We start from the raw sequence: 21,456 nt of genomic DNA, 5'->3' as shown, positions 1-21,456 counted from the left end.
TAGGTTAATGGTTGGCCTGGATGATCTTAAAGCTCTTTTCCAACCTAAACGATTCGATAATTCTATGAAGGAGAAGGAAATTCCCCTATTTTCTGTCACGGCCCGCTCAGGCCGGCCGCCGCCCCCTGGGCGCAGGCCCGGGCAGCCCCGTCGCGCTCCCCTCAGCTCCTGCGCGGCGCCTTCCCGCCTCTGCGCATGCGCGGCCGCTCCGGCGGCGGCGCCCGGGCGCTCCCCCCTCCCGCGCAGGCGCCGTGCCCGCCCCCTGCCCGCGCGGCGCCGGTGGGCGGTGCCATCGCCACGTCGGAGGGGGGGTGCCCGGGAAGATGGCGGCCGCCGGCGAGAGGGGCGTCCCGGCGGGCCGCGCTCTCTGCCTCCTGCTGCTCTGCGGCTGGGCCCTGGCGGCCCGCGGGCTGGAGATCTCCGGTGAGCACGGCGGGGGCTGGGCTGGGCCCTGGCGGGGCGGGGCGGGGCGGGGGGCTGAGGGCGGCCGCCCCACCGCTCTTTCACCGGACTCGGCTTCGGGGCCTAAAGGTCTCTGCGGCCACCGGCGGGGCCCGCCTGCCGCCCTCGCCCGCCCCGGTTCTGCGCAGGGGCCGGCGGTGGGGCGCGCCCCGGGAACCGGCCTCGGCAACCGGCCCCGGGAACCGGCTTCGGCTGGGTTTTGGCTTTCTGAGGGAGCCGGTCCCGGCCGGAAAAGGTGTGTACTTCAGGTGTGCTCCCTCGGCGGGTGTGCGTGAGGCTGTCTCGCCAGGTGTTCGCCTTGTTTTATTGCTACGAAGATCAGTTTAGCTGGCTACCTCACTCATCAGCCTTAATATTCTGTTCTAATTCTTCTAGCTGTGCGCCTGTTTTTAGCCTCCCCCCTTCCCCAGAAAATAAGCTTATGTTATTCTGCAGGTTGGCTCCTAGTTAAGTCCATTTTCTTTCTCCCCCTTCCCTTCAACCCACAGACCAACTGTAACCAAATGCTAATAAGAAATACATATTTCAAGTGCGGCGAGTTTCTGTTTAGATGAAGTATTGGTTGGGCAGTGAAGAGAAGGGGAATTATTGAAGGAAATGAAAGGACCTGTTTTGAACTGGCAGTTCCTTTCTGGCTTGTCAGTCAGTGTGTCTGAACCAGCTCTCCTTGCGTTGCCCCTCACCTGGCCTAATGGGTAGGCAATAATGAAGGAAGAAGTTCAGGATGTGGGACAGAAACCTGTAGGAAGAGTTTATACTTCAAAAATCATGGAACAGCTTGCTTTCTAAAAAGTTAGGTTTTCCTGGAAGTGAGTTTTGACCCTGCCAAATGTTTTTATGTACAGTGTTTCCTAAGAGGACCGTGGTGCTAGTTCTGTCGTCGTGACTGAACGTTAATACCTGTTTGTGAAGCTGAGGCATCTCTGGAGCCCAGGCAATATGTCTAACATCATGTGACAGCGTTGTGTAACTGTAAACAGTGCAACCACCGTTTATAATGCCACATAGTTTTGGGTAGATATCATAAATCAAATGTGGTGTAGTTGCTAAACTTGCTACTCCTATTAAAACAAAAAATAACTTCTTTTAGGAATAATAGGAAGTTCCTCTTTCTCACTCTGAAGCTGCAGCATTAGCTGGTGGAAGTCCCTTGCATTTAAGCATATATCCTTCTAAACCTTTCATGTTAAAATGAGTTTAAGAATAATTTGAAGTGTGAGGATACATGCAGTGTAGTTCTATAGAAAAAATATGCTTGTTTGTATTTCAAACAATTCAGCTGTTACTCTGTAATACCTTTTGTCTATTTGGTGAGGGCAGCAGTAAGGTCTGCCTACCTCACTTATAACATGCCAACTAGCTGTAAATGTGAAATGATCTTGCAGTTGCCCTTCCTCATATTTATCTCCACGTATGCAATTAGCTGGCTTGATTCCTGAGGGGAGGTAAGAATTCCCTAAACTTTTCCTGTAGAAGAACCGAACAAGTTAATGTTGGTACGATAATTCAGAGTAGTAGTTTCTTCTAAGTGTGTTAAATGTAAAGTAGTTGACTTTGAACTTTAGCAGAAAGGCACCGTAATGTCTAGTTCACATGGGATTAGTTTTGTCCTCTGTGTTTTACAGTTGGTTAAAGAGTAATTCATACTGGGAAGGTCTACCATGTAAACAAGAAGTCTGTTGTAACTGATCCTCTGTAAATATACATGTTTCATGAATAACATGATTCAGTGTTCCCTGTATAATATTTTACTTATGAGTAATTTGACACAAGCAGTTGGGTGAATGCTTCGTTTATAGAATTTGTAACTTTCCAGTGAACCAGGGAGCTCCTTGGGAGCGCTTAATGAAAGTATTGTTACTTTTTTAAAATAAAAAATTAAAAAATAGTTTGGCATGCCAAAATACAAGGCAAGTATGGTTCCACTGTTTAAATTATGATGTGTACTGAAAGTCTAAAATGTGTTCTTCATTTTGAAGGTGCCTCCTGATTTGAAGCTGGAAGGGATGTGCTATAAACATGAATAGTTTGCTCTTTGCTATTTTTTTAGGATTAAAAACCCATTGGCTATTTATAAACTCCCTCTGCGTCTTTTTTTTACCTTCCTTTGGGTAGAGAAGAGGGTGACGGGCCCTTTGTGTGGTTTTAAAGCTCACCTCGTTTTTTATGTAGTTCTGCAAAGCCATCCTAGCACTGGAGAGATTATGAATTTGCCTAAGGGTGCTCTGTTACGTAGCACTGTTGCTGACTTTCTTCATTATAATAATTTGCTGCCGACAAAAGGCTTTCCTACAGGAGCATATGCAGTCAGCTTGTCCTTTCTTCAGCTATGTTTTTTAAGCTGTGGTTCAGTAGTTTTGTTTGAGCTAACATAAGGTTGGAAATTTTTTTCTCTGTCTACAAATTTAATAAAAATAAGTGTCTGGGAAGAGATACAAGGACCTTGTGTCCTGGCTGAAGGAGACATTGCAGCATGTTCTCATTTTTTGCTGGCAAATATGCAGTGGTGAAAGATTAAAAACTTTTAACTGCTAGAAAAGCTTTACTGAGAACTTCTTCCTCTCTAGACCTCAGCAAATTCTGTGGGAGAAAGAGTTTGATGATGGAGAAAATACTAATCACGTATGATTCTGTAAGACATCGTAAGTCCACAGATGGAGGGAGGGCATGTCTCTGAAGTTCTAAGTCTGGAAAATACTCATGCTAAATTTTTCAGGGACACTTTGGCATACTAATGTAGTGTCCTGGTTTTGGCTGGGATAGAGTTAATTTTCTTCCTAGTAGCTGGTGTAGTGCTGTGGTTTGGGTTTAGGATGAGAGTAACGCTGATAATGCTCTGATGTTTTAGTTGTTGCTAAGTAGCACTTACACTAGTTGAAGACTTTGCAGCTTCCCATGCTCTGCCAGCTGCACAAGAAACTGGGAGGGGGCACAGCCAGAACAGTTGATCCAAACTGACCAAAGGGCCATTCCATACCATAGGGCGTCACGGGCAGTATAGAAACTGGGGGGAGTTGGCCGGAGGGCAGCGATCGCTGCTCGGGAGCTGGCTGGGTATCGGTGGGCGGGTGGTGAGCAATTGCATTGTGCATCACTTGCTTTGTATATTATTATTATATTGTTATTATTACTAGTACTATTTTACTTGATTTCAATTACTAAACTGTTCTTATCTCAACCCAGGAGTTTTCTCACTCCTCTGATTCTCTCTCCCGTCCCACCGGGCAGGGGGAGTGAGCGAGCGGCTGCATGGTGCTGAGTTGCTGGCTGGGGTTAAACCACGACATGCAGAAAGCACGTGTGTCCAACCTTTGAATCCTGTCCCACTCAAGACTCTCTTTCTGAAGTTGCCAAAGTATGGGAGTGCGAGTTTCTGCATATGAACTCTAAAAAGTTTGTAGTGTGAAATATGCCCTGTTTGTCATATGATTTCTTGCCTCTAAAGTAAATGCCTTGCCATAATTTTCATTGATAGCTGAAGTATCACAACAGAAGTTAGTGCCTTGTGCTTAATATTGACTGTTTCTCATCCTTTTCTCAGATTCCGTGAAAGTGGAGACCGTTCAGAAAAATACTTCTAAAAGTGAGAATGAAACACTAAACAGATCCCAAAATTTGACAGACAGCTTGCAGAGTACAACCCCAACAAAAAAAGAGGTGTTCCCAACAACACCTAAAATCAATTCGGTGGCCCCAGTAAAACCATCTACAGCAAAGGGTGATTCTCTGCCGTCTGTTCTCTCTCGTGCGGTGACTGCTAGTCCTGTATCTCAAATGGATGTTGATGCTTCTGAAGATACTAAAATTGAGGAAGAGGATCTTCTAACAGATCTGAAGGACACACTAAATAGTTCACCACCCATCATAAAAGAAACTATGGAGTCGGAGGGAGGAGATGACTATGGTACTTATGAAATGACATCGAATTCCAGATACAACCCAGACCTAGAGATGCCAGAAGATGATGACTCTGACACCATTAGTAATTACAATGAGGAGATCAAGACCCTTGATGAGAAGATAAAAGATGTTTCTGTCACAGGGTTGGAAGAAGAAGAAGACAGCCATTTCTTTTTTCATCTGGTTGTAGTTGCCTTCTTAGTAGCTGTTGTTTATGTCACCTATCACAATAAGAGGAAGGTAGGTATGCTGCGAAAGGTCGAGTGAAGCAGCTTTAGTATTTAAAATGAAGTTGCACGGCCTCTTACACTTTTTTAGTAAGAACAACTTAGCTTTTTGGAGAATGAAATCTTTGCCCACTTAGTCTTGTTGTGATACTAATATGCAGATCATTACTGTCATTTTCATCTGCGTAATGAAAATGAACTTGAGTCAAACATTTGCGATTAGAAAATCCATTAATTCATGACATCAGTAATCTGTCAGTTCAGTAATGGACACTGGCAGTGTACAACATGAATTCTGTAAATGAGACCTGAGCCAAGTTGAGTGAAGGTGATTGATTAATGCATTTTGTTTCTGCACAGGATTATAAGCAGCAAATTAAGGAAGGTTTAATCCCGAATGGTGTGTGAATGTTCTTGTTATAACTGTGGTAATCCTTGTAATAAGTATTCACTTTAAGGTGGTCTTTATGGCATAGATCTTCTGAGGGGTTAACTACAAACTTTTAGGAAATGTTTAACACTCTTCCAGATTTAGAGAAGCCCGAAGTTAGTGTTTTCAGTAACTGTTTCTTCAGTGCAAACTAACTCGCTGTATCTCAAAAGTAGCCCGATTAGTGTTATTTCAAAATATATTGCTGCCGTCAAAAATTAGCTCCAGCCCAGCCAGACCCAGTACAGATTCATGCACAAATTTGCAATTAAATTGTAGGTTAGTTTTTAGATATGAGGAAAATTTAGTGTTTATCCTTATCAGAGAACACTGATTTGGTCAGGATTTTGGGGACTCTGAAGAGAACACAGCTAAAAAAACCCCAAAACTTCTGCTTTACAGTGCAATGGCATATCTGGAATGTGCATTGCTAAGTCTTTATAGGGGAAAATGTGGAAGGCTGTGTTACATTTGAAAATTTAACTTTGAGGGAAGTTCAAATAGGTGATAAAAATTGCCTTGTCTTTTCTACATAAGTGAGATAATGCGTGTAGTATCATTTGGGTAATTGAAAAGCTATGTGTTGATGCTACTTTTAGCACTTAGAAATAATTTTGGGAACAGAAAATACACTAGTACTTTAAGTACATAGCCAGTGGCATGTATTTTGGTGAGACAACAGTCAAACTGGTTTAGGTTCTCCTTTTTCTTTCCCTGTGCCCACTTACACCGTCCCAATTCCCAGTATAGTTGCCCTGTCTAGTAAAGTGGATTCTTAGGTGATGTTGTTAAGAAACAAGGCTAAATAGGGTGAAACAAGGCTAAATAGGGTGAAGATAATAGATATTTAAAAATCTGATCACTTGAGTGCTTTAATTTATCATATAGCCTCTTTAATTGCCCTGCTGATGTTGCTGAAGGGGGCACTGAGCTGTAATGCAGAAACAGTTCATCAGGGGCACTGAGCTGTAATGCAGAAACAGTTCATCAAACTACACCATTGCTGCTTCTGTTGCCTTTGTTTCAGCACCAGCAATACAATTATTTTTGACAAGGGTGAAATGCCAGGATAGGTAAGATGAATAAACTAACAGCTGTCACCATCTGGGGATAGATTAATAGCCTGCGCATGCGGTACTTTTGAAGCTACACACATATCTTTACTGGAAGAGTTACGGGTTGGTTGCCATGCTTTTGCCAAACTGCAGCTGAGCTTGCCAGTAAGTGACTCGATGGCAAGGCCAGTGTGGAAATGGCTGACTACTAGTGCCGTGTTTTATAGCAACGGTAATGCTGTTGCCAGGATCAAAGGGCAGAACTGTGATATCGCTAGAGCTGTTAAGCTGTCTGTCAAGCCCAAAATGTTTCTCCGTACCATTATGTAAGTTGGCTGCTTTTTCTTTCAGATCTTCCTGTTGGTCCAGAGCCGAAGATGGAGGGATGGCCTGTGCTCTAGGACAGTAGAATATCATCGCTTAGATCAAAACGTTAATGAAGCAATGCCTTCCCTGAAGATAACTAATGACTACATATTTTGAAAGCACTGTGATTTGAGTTTGCTGAACTTACCACTCTTTGCCTGCCTAGTCATGTAATGTTATTCAGGTATTCTAAATATGCTGCTTGTACTGAAATGAGATGTACTCTCTTTGACCTGGATGTTTTTGAGATTAAATCTCATGCAAGATCAAGGGCATGATATATCTGTTTGCTACTTTGGTCGGGTTTTATATCAACTATAAAGCTACCGAGTTTAATAATTAGTGCTCTTTCCATTCATTAAGCATCATCCCTTCTGTCTGGAGCAGTCTTAATAGTGGTAATACAAAAAATAAGCATAAAATATTTTAGGTCTAATAAATTAATGATTTTGGCATCACTAAATCAAATTAATGATCTCTCTGCTAATCACTTATATGGGTCATAAATCCCACTGTATCGCAAACTTAAAATATAATTACTTTTTTCTGTGCTTAAATCCTGATGCTGCAAATCTTTCATCTTGGGTTTTTTTTTTTTTTTTTTTTTTTGGTTCTGTTTTCTTGTTGCATAACTTGATCCTATTTTAGGCAGAATAGCTAGCATGGCAATTTCATAAGTTCTGTATGTAGTCATGCAGTAAATAATTTAAAAATAATTATCTAGAAACCATTTTATTTCAGAAGCTATATACCATATATTTCTTTAAAATGTTCAAGATCTTTGTGAAGGTATGCAGCTTCTTGACTGTCCAGTTTTTTTCTCTAATGGTATTCATGACTATTTCATTACCTTTGTAATTAATGAATGGAAAATAAGCCTTATTGAATAATCTTAGTAAAATGTAGGTAGTTGACAGGCTTTCAATACATTGAAATTTTCTGTTGAATTTTAAGACAGTTGGGAAGCAGTTGTCTGGTTTGCTATATTATAAACGGGAGAGGCCTGAGAATGTAAGAATAATTTATTTTGTTGTTATTCTGACCCAGGTAACAGGCAGATGAAAGTAATGGTGTGTGGGGCTGCCAGTCAGTGGACAGCGCACTCTAATTTTTGACAAACATTTACGCATTAGTGTAAATCAAGTTACTGGTACAGTAGTTTTTTTTACCTTGTCTTTTGTACTTTTCATTATTTATGTTTTCATGAGTTGTAAAATATAAAATCTTAGTTTTCTGTACATTCTGTTTGTGATTTAGTTTTCAAACTGATAAATATGTAAATAACGGTGGATCAGAACCCCATAATTAATGACTTGGTATTCAAGTAGTTATGTAACATTTTGAAAAAAATCAACTTTACAGCTGTCGGCATGAGGAGTCTGAAGGCATGCTACTATCTGACAAATGAAGTGCTAAAAGTTCTAAATCCTACTGTTAAATGCATTCTTTTCATAAACACAAGAAGTAAAGCACAAACAAAATATCCCACAACTGTTTTCTTGCAGTAATTTTTATCGTATTTGGACTTGTATCACTTAATATTTTGAATAAGGTTTTTAAAATAAATGACAATAATGAGCTTGTGTTTCTTTATCTGAACTCTGTCACTGCTTTTATACAGTACCTTACGATAAAGAGCTTGCTTATGCTGGGGGTTGGACAACCAGTTCAAAACCATCTTTTCTGTTACTGATTAAATTCACTCTGCGTAGGGGGTGTACGGAGTTTTGTTTCATTCATCTGTTAAATGGTATGTAGGGTAGATAGCAAGGCTTAAATAAAATCTTTTAAGCCGTAGGAATGAATAAGTTTTTTAACAAGTAATTTTTTACCCAAGTGGTCTAATTAGTAATTCTTGTGGAAGGTACTTGAAACTCTTACTTGAACATACCCACATTAAAGCATGACACTGCTGTGGTCAAGATCCAAAGGGAAAGGTTACTTTGCAGAGTGCCTTTAGGATGTTTAAATGTTGGAATTGGAGAGGAGGCGGCTAACGTTTTCGTACCCAGGAAGTTCAGTAGCTTTCTCCTTAAATAACATTCATAAAGTGTAGTGGGTTTGACATTAGACAACAGTATGTTCACAGCTTGTGGTTGTGAACGCTTGTGGTTCCTTTCAGCTTGGTACCACGGGCCTCACACACAACCCTGAATGAGATACTGAATTGCCTGACTGCACGGAAGTACAAGGATATCCACGTTAAAAGCTTCATTTCAAATGTCATTTTCTCTTAAACACATCCAGTGAGTTAGGACATCAAGGCAGATGTTACATTTTCAGCCACCTGACTGACTGTAATAGCTAGAACACTGTTTAAAAAATGTAGACAATTAACATTGACCTGAATTAGTAGAAATAAGGCATATGTGTTACCTTATTCCATCCTGGATGTCTTCCAAAGCTCTTGAAGCATAGTTCAACTGGCTGAGTCAAACCAATCTCAATGTTTTTCTTCCAGGCTTTCTGGACGGATAACAATGTTCTCTTTAAGACTGTATGTTAATATGTTGGTGGAAAAAATCTTGCATTTCCTTGCCTGCCCTCCCTCCCTCAAATCGTTTGTCCTTGTGAAAAGACTGTCTGTAGGGAGAGAAATTTATTAGCTTTCCAGCTTTTGAGGTGTTCCTTCCAACAAACCCACTCTTCTGAAACCCTGTAACTTCTGCTGGAGGAGGAATGCACACAGCTGATAGTGAGATTGCTTTTTGTCAGATTTTTAGGGAAAACTGTCGAAGGCCTAACATCAACTCAACTACTAAACCTGCTGCTTTGCAGTTTGTTTTGCAGTCATCACATTTTAAAATGCTCCTGTGTTTAGCTGTGCTGTGACAATGCTTGTCCCACAGATTTAGTATTCAGTAGGTGCACCTAACAGTATTTAGGGCTAATGGACTGCAACTCGCTTTGGCTGTACTGCAAATGTTAATAAATTCTCTTCTGAAATGTCCATTTAGCTGTCTTTTTCTGAAGAAACTCTTGCATGAGGTTACCTGAGAGGAGAAAATTGTATCTTGAGCCTTTTGCTCTTGATAGTCGTATCAGTACTGAAATATTTTGAGTTAGGTCACTGATATTTGAGGTCATGAAATCATGGCTCGCATGTGTGTCTTCTCTAGCAGAGTGCAGCTTTGCCTCCTCGAAGTACTTCGAGCGCTTAAGGTGAGCAGTTGCTCTTTGCTTGCTCTAGCTATTGTGCGCATCCTCTTTATCTCACAAGTAAGAAAAATTTCTTTTAAATATTAATATAATTTTTTTTTCAATAAGCCTCTTTAGTAACGGTACTAAGGGCAGCTTATTTGAATGTTTTCAAATTCACAGGGAATTAACGTGAATTTGAAATCTTTGAAGTTCTTTAAACAGTGGGTTTCATTTGGGGAATTGTTTAAATGGATTCACTTCTAGGATGCTGATGTATTTTAAGTACTTGGGGCCAATCTTGCTCCATATACCCTTAATTGGTTTAGTGGTGGACTTGGTAGTGTCAGGTTAATGGTTGGACTGGATGATCTTAAAGCTCTTTTCCCACCTAAACGATTCGATGATTCTATGATCAGGTTGACAGCCATGGTAGCAAGCTGCCCCAAGAGATAGGTTTGGTTGAACCAAAGTGGAAGGTTTGTGGATGCATCTAAGCAAATTAATTTAGATAATGATGTTTGTGGAATATCGCTATTCTTAAAAGCCATCCACTGCTGATCCACTCCAGCATTCAGCTACTAACGCTAGCGTAGCAGAGGCTGTAGTACCAATTAACGCTGGTTATTTGTGTCCTGATAAGGTGAATGCTAAATAATCAGCTTGCTACCGAAGGCACCTTGCCATCCAGTCCCTGCAACAAGGCGTGTACTTGCTCACCTTCACTTGTAGCAAGAAAATACCAGAAACTAAGTTAGAAAATAGTGAACTGTCACCTCTGCCCGGCTAACGACAGTGCTGAATTGCTTCTCCAGCGTGCTTGTGTGTCCCTCTGCCATCTTGGTGCTGTAAAAAAGGGACCGCACCCTGGTGCAGACGGAAGATTTGAAATGCGCGCAATGACTTTGACACTTTTTTCCCCAAGGATATTTTTTCATTCGCAATAGCCTTTGGATTATTGCCTGAACAGGGGGAGCGCCTTGCTGAATTGACTCGGGTAGTTGATAACGCTGCTTCCTAATAGTACCAATAAAAAGGGAAAGAGTTTCTCGTGATCCGGTTTTATAAGGGCTCCACCAGCACCGGGAGAGTGGAGCAGATGTCATCCGTTGTGCAATAAAAGAGCCATTTGCTGATGAGGTAATCGGGGTTGAACTACTGTTTTTTAATTTCTTTAATTGAATTTGCTTGTGGAAAATTAAGAGCAGGCACTCAAAAATTCATGAAGTGCTGAGATCAAACAGAGGAAAAAGCAAGCAGATTTATGTCAGATCTTACCAACAAGAAATGTCTTGATGAATTTCTTTACTGAAGAAAGGAAACTTTCTCACATTAAGGTGAATTATGACTTCCATCAATATTCTGATAAAAGGAATAAAATATTCCTGAAGAGCTTTCTGATTAAACTTCTCCAGATGAAAGTTGAAGCTCTATTTATGTAGGTTCTCATTAGTGGGTGGGTTTTGTGGAATGAGGAAAGAAATAATGAATAGGGTAGTTGAAACAAATGATACATTTCCCTTTTATTATCCAGGAAATCAGGTATTTTAAAATATTTATAGTTTAATTTTCATTTAGCATCACTGCATATTATTCAGCTAAGTCAACTGTCCTTGGCTGCTGCTCAGTTGTATACAGGATGAATAGAGAAAGGTTTATCTGAGCAGGGTGGTGTGAGTTACGGGAAATTAATTTGCAACATGGAGATGAAAAATGTGGCGTCTCTCAAATAAATTTAAAAGCTACAAAAATAATAGGGCAAAGGGATATTTCTGTGGCTCTAGCAGAGTCCTGGTAATATTAGAAGGAGAAGGGGAATGCTTTTACAGCCGTAACTCGGGCTTGGGAAATCTGTGCTTCGTTTCCAAACAGGGAGCAGTACAGCTGCAGGCCAAGGTGGCCGGCACATTGGCCAGGGATTTCCCAAGTCATGGTCAGTTTAGGAAACCCACGATGAGCCGCAGCAGGTGAGATTTGAGTAGCTTTTATTGGCCGTGAAAAGCTGGCATGCTGAGCAAAGAGAAATCTGGCTGTCAGCTGGTACTCGCTTGGGACTCAATTTTCTGCCTGGACCTGGTGCTGCCCAGGGCTGGGGTGAGGAGGGCGGTGTGACCCGGCAGCTATCCTCGCTCCGAAAGGGAAGAGCTCCTCTGCCCAGGCTGTCGTCAGCAATGCTGCAGGCGGGCGGCGGGATGGTCCCGTGGGCATCGCCGGCAGCCGGCTTGGGCTACCGAGAGCCCCGACACCCCGAGAGGAGACTCTTGCTTGCCCCCGCCACGCCACACTCCCCTCCTCGGGAAGGTAAGCAGGTTCTAACCCAGCAAAACCATTCCTCTCTTCATCCTCCTTCTTCCTGCGTTGATTTTCAGTTGTTTTGGGGCACTGAGCTGCTTTACCATGCAGCCAGACCAGTGCCAGAGCTGGCTCAAGGCGAGTGATGGGAATGTTTAGGACAGAGATGGAGATGTTCCCCTTCCAGCAGCAGCAAACTCTTTGTCGTGGTTCAGCCCCAGGCAGCAGCTCAGCACCACGCAGCCGCTCGCTCACTGCCCCTGCCCCGCTGGGATGGGGGAGAGAATCGGAGGAGTGAGAGTGAGAAACACTCCTGGGGTGAGATAAGAACAGTTTAATAATTGAAATAAAGTAAGATAGTAATGATAATAATAACAATATAATAATAATAATAATGATGATATCCAAAGCAAGTGATGCCCAATGCAATCGCTCACCACCCGCCGACCGATGCCCAGCCAGTTCCCAGCAGCGATCGCTGCTCCCCGGCCAACCCCCCCAGTTTCCATACTGCCCATGACGCCGTATGGTATGGAATGGCCCTTGGGGCAGTTGGGATCAACTGTTCTGGCTGTGCCCCCTCCCAGCTCCTTGTGCCCCTGGCAGAGCATGGGGAGCTGCAAAGTCCTTGCCTGGCATAAGCAGCGCTGAGCAACAACTAAACCATCAGCGTGTGATCAGCATTCTGCTCATCCTAAATCCAAACCACAGCACTGTGCCTGCTACTAGGGAGAAAATTAACTCTATCCTGGCCGAAACCAGAACACTCTTAATTTGGTTTCTCGTAAAGCCGATACTAAGCTCTCTCGTAAAACGAAGCCCGGAGTGTTTTACGTTGTACAGTCCAGGTGAGCGACTGGTCGCTGCAGTCTCAATGTATTTTGTTGCTGACAGGCCGGGCCAGCCTGAGGATTTGAGGTTTCTTCTGGTTTGGGTGGGTTTTTTTGTGGTATTTTTCTTGGAGGGAACCCCCTGAGCGGACTCAGCGGGGAGGCTGAGGGGCGGTGCTGCCCCGTTGCAGCGATGGTGTGTGCATGGCCGTGCAGCTTCCCTCTCCTGTCCCAAATCCAAACCAAAGCTGCATTTTGTGCTCCTGTAAGGCTGAGTAGCTTTATGGAAGTGCTAAATCCTCAGTAAGGCTGATAGAGCAGTAATCTTCAAGGCCGTATATCCCAGCCACCACAAAGCAGCAGAACTAATAACATCATTCTTACACCTTTTCTTTTACAATCAAGCGTCCATTAAGGAGGAGTCCCTATACTTTTTTTTTTGTTAAACTTTCCTGATACAGAGCATATGAATGTCCTCAGTGTAATAAAACCCGGTTAATATTAGAACTTCTCAGCTTCGCTGTTCCCAATATATCTAATTGCTAAGGGAAGAATGACATCTTTTCTGTAACTGGTCCTTAAATCATTATCAAAATCATTTAGCAGCCTCCTTAAACTTATTGTTAATTACAAGGTCTGTTGCCTTGTTAGGTTGAAAATCACTAATCTTGGCAATTTCCTATCTTTATTAAAATGAAAATACGAAGGTCGTGTAATCCTTATTGAGGGGCACTCATTGAGGTTTTATTAAAGATTAAGTGAAACCATATTTAATCACTTTGTACTATTCTGTAAACAATGTTGAAATGGATACGATTAAGCTATTTAGAGAAGCTGGTGGGGTTAAGAAGTGAAGTTCAGGTTCACAGATGTACCAAGGATGCTGAAATATTTCAAATTCCCACTACATGAATTGGGGGACTCCTGCGTTTGTTGATCACCAAGCTGGTACTCGTTATCAGCTAGCCCTGCAAGGCAGTGGAATTACGTTGTATATTTTTGTTAGCACCTTATAGAATCATAGAATCCTAGAATCGTTTAGGTTGGAAAAGACCTTTAAGATCATCCAGTCCAACCATTAACCTACACTACCAAGTCCACACTAAACCAATCAAGGGTAGACTAGACTGAACCATGTCCCCAAGTGCCACATCTACCCGTTTTTTGAACGCTTCCAGGGATGGGGACTCCACCACCTCTCTGGGCAGCCTGTTCCAATGCTTGACCACCCTTTCCGTGAAGACATTTCTCCCCATATCCAATCTAAACCTCCCCTGGCGCAGCTTGAGCCCATTTCCTCTCATCCTATCGCTTGTTACTTGGGAGAAGAGACCAACACCCCCCTCGCTACAAGCTCCTTGCTGCCTTCCATCTTCCAGCGTCACCTTGTGATGACTGATGGAATTCCTTTTGCTCCCTGCATTTACTTGCAGTTTGTCAGAGGGGAAAATGGTTATGCTCTCCATATAACTGTTCCCCCTCTGCAAGTGGGGGACAGTGAATAAAACTTTTCAAAAGTACCTACACGACATAGTTTCTGCATTGCAACGAGCTGTGGTGACTCACTTTAGGATGTATCTTTTAAGGTTAACTCACGCTTATTCTTAACAGTTCTGTTAAGTCTCCAGGTTAAATTGTGACAAGGTGACTGCTCCTGAGCTGCAGTCACTGGGGCAAGGAACAGCTGATTGTCCTTTATAAAGGTGCAAAGTGTTTTCAACACCTAAAAATTACCCTTTTAGTATTAGCTGACAAATGCTACCAGTTAATCTAGAATAGGTTTTAATTTCTAATGCACGCTGCCTGTGAATCCCAATGGCTGGAATGCCAGATTTGCAGAAAAGGAGAATTCTATTCCGCATTGTTTGGGGAGGGAAAGAAGGGGGGAGTAAAGGGCGTAATGGTATCATGCAGAAATTAAGCCACAATCTCCCAAGCAGTGATGCTACATTTTCAGTAGCATTTATGGGAAAGATTCTCTGCATTCAAATAGGTGCTCCCTAGAGAAGAAAAACTGTCCTTGATCCTCTCTGAGTACGGGGGGTTTGGGCTGGATCATACCGCAAAATGACGACAAGGCTGTGTGACATACGTTATCTCAGCAGTATTGGAGCGGTTTGAGGGCCAGCCTTCTTTTGGGCACTTTGTTATTATGTTTAGCTTAATATAAGGCATGCAACTTCATACAGAGGTGGCTGCGGCGTGCTCACGTGCAGTAGTTTGGTGACTCGGGGGGAGCTGGTAGCATCTTACGTATTTCCCTGTGGCTGTGTGGATTGTGATAAGGTGATTAGATGGCAGCTTTGACCAAAAAGCTTGCTGCCGGTTCAGCAGCAGGAACGAATCTCCACTTCTACCTGCAACCAAATGAAGGTGGTCCTTCCAGAGAGTAGTAAGATGTAAATATTTGAAAGTCCCACTACCATCCTGGCTCTGAGTAAGCAGTGGAAAGCCCTTACTATATGTGTACTTTATATACTATATGTGTGTGTGTATATATATATACACTATATGTGTACTTTATATACTACATGCTCCAACTGTTCATGGCTGAAGCCTGTGGGATGGGCTCTTCTGCCCCGTGGCACAGCTGAAAGTACCATCTTCTTGAAGGTGACATTAGAGGAGTCCAGACTCACTCCTTTGTCAGCTCCATGCCTGATTTCTCACTCTGGAGGTCAAGAAATTGCGAGAGGTTGGATGCACTTGCCTGACTCTCCCTCTGCCCGCTACCGTAGCAGTCGCATGCCAGTGCGACGGGTTTAGGGGAGTTTTGCTGACTCAGGAGGTTTCCTGCCCGTCCAGGATGGAGGGTCCCAGGGACCTGAGCCCTGTGTGGGGAGGTGAAGCTGGGAAATGTGCGTTCATCTTTAGTGACCTGTGGACGCGCATGTTCGCGGAGGCAGCCTCAGAAACAAGGTTGGTGTTTCCACATCATCCGTGGTCGGCATGGGACTGATTTACAGAAGGAACTCGTTTTTTAAAGCAAGCCAGGACAAAGGATTGGGTGGTTTCTTTATCTCCTCTCCCCAGAAAAGCCCTACGCTCGTCCCTTCTCATTTTGGCGTGAATATTATGGGTATCATGATTCAAATGAGACGCGTTCTGCTGCTGGGCAGGTGGTGGCTGTGAGAACAAGAGGATCCTGCTGTCTCCCGTGGCACTTGCCCGGAGCACTGCCTGGGACTCCGCTGGTGGGTGAGCGGATAAAGCATTGAATGAAAGCCGTATCACAGAAAGAATTCAGTGGTGAGGCAGAGGAAGGTATGTTAACTGGCAATCAAGCTTACCTTGCTGGTGCAGTGAATTCGGCATTGCTGAGGACAACTTTTCCCTAAGTAATACCCAGAAGAAAAATAATCATCAGTTTAGGTATTAAAATAATTTATTTTCCCCTGCTTTTCCTGATGCTGCTCCACTTTCGGAGAAGCAGCCAGCAGGGGGGAGTGTGACTGCGCCGTGCAACGCAGCCTTCCAGCCAGCAAAAAGCTGGAGAAGTGCAAAATAAGTTCGGAAATGAGTGGTGGGATGCGTTCAGACAAAAGCTGGCTGGGTGAGACAGCTGGCGTGGTCCCGTAAAGCATGCACCTTCGCTTTCGGCTGCTTGCTGGGGGAAGGAGGAGGGATGGGGCTGTACCGCATTGTGCCACGGCGTGTTTTGTTCTGCGGATTCTGGTCGCACCGGCGGGTGCTGGATCTGGATGGGTGCGGTGGTGGGACGAGGCTGGAGGGGCTCCGGGAGCCCCTCTGCTCGGCGAGGCAAGCGCCGGTATTAAGGACAAGGTGAATTGAGGTGCTGGCCCATAGTGGGTCCCCCAGGGTTCCTGCACCAAGGTGACAGAGATGCTGAGGGCTGTTCACCTACTCTTTTAAATTTAATTAAAAAAAAAACCCCAAGAAATGGAATTTTTTCCTTTGAGTATGTTCTTCTTACAGTGCATCCCCAGTATTTTTTTTTCTCCCAAAAAATGTGGGGGGTCTAACATCATGAGCTCTTATATATTAATCCATCTGAGCTGTAATAATATGTTTATATGAATAAAAACAATCTCTACTCTTGTGGGGCTTAGCAAAATAACCTCCAACTTCGAAATCACAGAGATCTTCTCTAACCCTGGGGAAAATAAATCTTGTTTCCTCAGTCCAACATACATTTCTATTATTGTGCAAGAGGAAAACATTGGAAAACAAAGAAACCAATCTCCCTTAATGTTACTGCATGGTAGCAGAAATATATAAAAAGAAAAAATGTTGCTAATTATGGGATTATAATATGATGAATTTTACCTGACAGCATCTAACCTTTTCCAGAGCAATATACAAATGATTGCTACGTGCTTGGGTAAATACAGATTTAGAAATGTGTCACCAAAACACTAGTTAATAGATTAATTACATGCATGCTGATAATACCCATTTCTTTGTTGAACTTGGTGTCTGAAAAGTGGTTATTTTATATCTGTAAATAGTTTGCTTGCCTAATTACTTGCTTAGCCATTTCTCCTTCCAATTACACACATGTGCAGTCATCGTATGGGAATTGCTAATGCCTGCGGAACTGCAATGTTGGGCAAGAATGTGTCTTAGAAGAGGTGGGAGAGACTTGGAACAGGGAAAAATCATTTCTCCACTTGGGAGAGACATAAAAATTCCCCAGCTTAACAGCTGCTTGGTCTCGGGTGATCTCTGCTTAAGTCTTCCTTCCTTCCCCAGTGCTAAAGGAAATGCAGTGAAGGTGCCAAAAATGCCCCCAGACCAGCGAGCATCACTGTGGGAATTGCACGTCTTCTGCAGTATCCATGTGTCATACTTTCTTCTTCAAGTCTCGACATGCCCTGTATGGGTCCTCCAGTGGCTATTGGGCCATCAAAGGCCATATGAACCCATCTGAGGGCTGTGGGAGATGCATGGATGCTATAAATGGGTTCTCCAGTGGTTATTGAGCCGTCAAAGGCCATATGAACCCTTCTGAGGGCTGTGGGAGATGCACAGATGCTATAAATGGGTCCTCCAGCGGCTATTGGGTCATCAAAGGCCATATGAACCTTTGAGGGCTGTGGGAGATGCACAGATGCTATAAATGGGTTCTCCAGCGGCTATTGGGCCGTCAAAGGCCATAGGAACCTTTGAGGGCTGTGGGAGATGCACAGATGCTATAAATGGGTTCTCCAGCGGCTATTGGGCCGTCAAAGGCCATAGGAACCTTTGAGGGCTGTGGGAGATGCACAGATGCTATAAATGGGTTCTCCAGCGGCTATTGAGCCGTCAAAGGCCATATGAACCTTTGAGGGCTGTGGGAGATGCACAGATGCTATAAATGGGTCCTCCAGCGGCTATTGAGCCGTCAAAGGCCATATGAACCTTTGAGGGCTGTAGGAGATGCACAGATGCTATAAATGGGTCCTCCAGCGGCTATTGAGCCGTCAAAGGCCATATGAACCTTTGAGGGCTGTAGGAGATGCACAGATGCTATAAATGGGTCCTCCAGCGGCTATTGAGCCGTCAAAGGCCATATGAACCTTTGAGGGCTGTAGGAGATGCACAGATGCTATAAATGGGTCCTCCAGCGGCTATTGAGCCGTCAAAGGCCATATGAACCTTTGAGGGCTGTAGGAGATGCACAGATACTCAGTGTATAACAGCTGAGAGCAGAAGAGGGTCTCCTGTCCCCCGTCCTCAGAAACCAGGCTCCCCAGTCCCAGAGTGACTAGAGCCAACCCTATACTGGTGATTCATTTTCACGTTTACAGCAGCAATTAACTTCTCTTAAAAGCGATTGTAACTCCCAAGAGGGAGTGCTCAGAGCAGAGCTCTGTTAATGTTCAAAGGACTCTGATATACCTCTGAAGCATGTCAGTCCTCGATACTATTCCTCTTTATGCTTCCTGCAAAAAAAAAAAAAATTGAATATAAAAGTTAAAACACCCACTAAATTGGTGCAGTCATTACCATGCATATTTTCCCAAGATTAAGGCGATTGCTTTCCTAACAAAGTTAATCAGAACTATTAAAAGAAAAGGAAAATGGCCATCATGGCACCCACCATGCCTCCTGGTTGACTTCCAGCTTTATTTCTCTGTGACGTGCCAGTCCTAGAACACAGAGCAGGATCCAGAGGTGGAAATCTCAGCAGCACAGATGGTATCTAATCAAAAATATGCCAGTGAGGCTTTGGGATAGTTTGGAGATGATGCAATGTTTAAGAAGTGGTGGTTCAGCAGCAGCACCAGAGTAATGTTGGATGGTGACTCATGATTATTCTAGTGCTTGTCTTAAATATTTGAATCTGCTCTGCATAAGCTGAATATCCTTAGAAATTTTGGACTGAACTGAATTAATTTAATTAATTTATATTATTCATTTAATAAAAGCGCTGTAGCTCCTTTAGGCTTCTCTGGTTTCCATCCAGTGATGGATGCAGGAGTGACATGGAAGCATCTTCCTCATGGTAAGGTTGGTAATATTTTAGGTAGTCCTGCAAGGAGCAGGGAGTTGGACTCGATGATCCTTATGGGTCCCTTCCAACTTGAGATATTCTATGATTTTATGATTCTAGGGTCATGTAAAGCTTCTTAGGTCCTGATATTAGTAGTGGTAATGGGCCCTACTGACGCTTCCTGCTGATCTAGCTGTGCTGCTAACACCTAACCCAAGATGGGCTACGTTCAAAAAGCAGGACAAGCGTGTGAGTGACTATTGCAGCAAGGGTTTGGTGCCATGAACACAGCAAGATTGAGTGAGTCTACATATTTCTGTCCAGTTTCTTGTTGCATTGACTGTTGTCTTAATTCTCTCTCTACACTGAATTGCGAACAGATGCTTGGGTAATTGAGGGCTGAGGCTTTAGAGATGATGGTCCAGGCTCTGTTACTCAAGCTGGATTATACTTCACTTCATAAGCAATCCCACCAGCTTTGGTACAATAAACCAAACAATATTGAGGGGGGGGGAAAAAGCCTAAATTAAACTGCTTACTGTGTGCAGCACTGTAAATGAAACTTGTTCCTATTGAAATGCCACTGACAGCTTGTGCTGGAGGTGCAGGAAGGACAAAGTGGGCTTTTAACAGGCTTTGCTTCTTTTTGCCAGATGGTCTCATTCTTGTTTGGGTTTACAATGCTGTTTCCCCTCTCTCTGAATCGCTTCTGGAATTAATGTCAGCAGTTTCTGCAGGAGGGTCCACTGAGGGTGAGGAGCAAAGGGGAAATATTCGGTCTGTGTAAGAAAATAAAAGAAAATACAGAAAATCAGGGGGTGGTTTGGCTGCTTGGCCCTGGTTTGAGAGCAGGGAGAATATGTTTTCCTCCCCTCTCTCCAGGGCTCGTGGCTGCAGCTTTGCCGACACCTTGTTGGGGGAGCTGCTCTGGTGCGACTATGAAAGGAGAAAAAAGATGCCCCTGCTTCTCTAAAAGTAAAGAATCCTTTCTCTTCAATTCCTGGCGCTTGCTGCAGAGCATGGCTCAAAATGCCCTGTTGGCTCAGGGAAGGGGTTGGCTGCGTTCCTCTTCAAATTAGGGAGCCTTCTTGGGAAGGTGGAGCCACCCCAGTGTTCGGGGCAGGAGGTGGGCAGGTAGCTCTTGCATAAGCACTCAGCAAGCAGCTGGGGCTACGAGTGCTTATGCTGTGCCAGCAAACCTCCCCAAACCTCCCCATCACCCTCCTAAGCCCAGCTGCACTCTCCCCCAGCCCCGGGATCACACAGCTCGACCAGCTTGATCATGCTGAGCCTTAGTTTGCTGCTAGGAACCCAACAGCGATGAAGGCACTCAAATACACTAGCTGGTTTTTCTATTTCAGGACAAGATTATCTTGAAATATTTACTATAGAGGTGTTGATGGAACCAGCCTGTTCATGCCAAAATGTCTGACTGACATGTTGGGTTCCAAATAACCCTTTGCTCTTGAGATACTTAAAAGCTTTCCAAACATATTCTCCTATCTCTGGGGGTATAATCTGCCTGTTTCATTTCTGGTCTGCTAAAGATTGTCTTTTTTTGCTTTTGGGTGAGAATATTTCAATGTCACAATTTCTGCTGTTTGGTGAATGGGTCATTTACAGATTTTTATGCAAGCATTTACCATTTGTTGTGGAAATCACTGATCAGACAGAGGTCTTTGCTACAAAAATGTTATTATATGTATATTACCATCAAACCTCTTAAAAAAAAAAAAAAAAAAAAAGAAAAACCCAAACCCTCAAATATTTTCTTCTATTGAAGATACACAGAAGCCCGTTGCTTCTAGCAGAATTTTGACCCCAAAAGAAAAGTGCAAGAGCCAACTTTTTCAAAGCTGTAGTTGCTATAAACACTCAGATACCACAGTTGCATGTGGAAGTACACAGGTGTCCTACAGAAAAATGAGAACCCTTACCTCACTGAATTGATAACCCCAAGGAGATTTTTGAGCCTTTAATGCTGCAAAGTGACCCAAAGGGTGGGGAACATAGCCCTTGGCTTTAGGCAATCACAGCTAAAGCGCGCCTCAGTTGCAGGCTAGTAGCAGAGCCTCTTCCTCCTCTTCTGCAGCACGCCGCAGCTCAGGGCATGACTCGGACCCCGTGTGCTGAGCGTAACCGCCACAAAACTCCGAATTTCAGGAACATGTGGCATTTGAAAGTCGCAAAAATAGATAGTTGAATGTCTTCCTCTCCAGTTACAGTTTCCATTATTTTTACCACATTTTAGGGCTTACATGTGAACTTCTGTCTTTCCCTTTTTTAAGCAGATTAGCACTTTATAAATAAAGATAAGAGA

General features: G+C 43.5%; 1 protein-coding gene across 2 annotated transcripts; it reads left to right on the top strand.

Annotated features, from left to right (window-relative positions):
• The first annotated feature begins 323 nt into the window (after positions 1 to 323).
• Positions 324 to 8,039, top strand: C8H5orf15 (chromosome 8 C5orf15 homolog). 2 transcript variants are annotated; one of them, XR_012831255.1, is made up of 4 exons: positions 324 to 423; positions 4,004 to 4,602; positions 6,426 to 6,624; positions 7,488 to 8,039. XR_012831255.1 is itself a non-coding variant. In XM_075715255.1 (3 exons), exons 1-3 carry the CDS (start codon positions 324 to 326, stop codon positions 6,555 to 6,557), a joined length of 831 nt encoding a protein of 276 aa, XP_075571370.1. In that variant the 3' UTR covers positions 6,558 to 8,039. The 2 variants fall into 2 exon arrangements, 1 of the variants encoding a protein (XP_075571370.1); XM_075715255.1 differs by having other exon boundaries at positions 6,426 to 8,039.
• The last annotated feature ends 13,417 nt before the right edge of the window (positions 8,040 to 21,456 follow it).

The sequence above is a fragment of the Pelecanus crispus genome, chromosome 8, assembly GCF_030463565.1.
Source record: "Pelecanus crispus isolate bPelCri1 chromosome 8, bPelCri1.pri, whole genome shotgun sequence".
Classification (NCBI taxonomy): Eukaryota; Metazoa; Chordata; class Aves; order Pelecaniformes; family Pelecanidae; genus Pelecanus; species Pelecanus crispus.
This window is presented reverse-complemented; position numbering and strand designations above follow the sequence as displayed.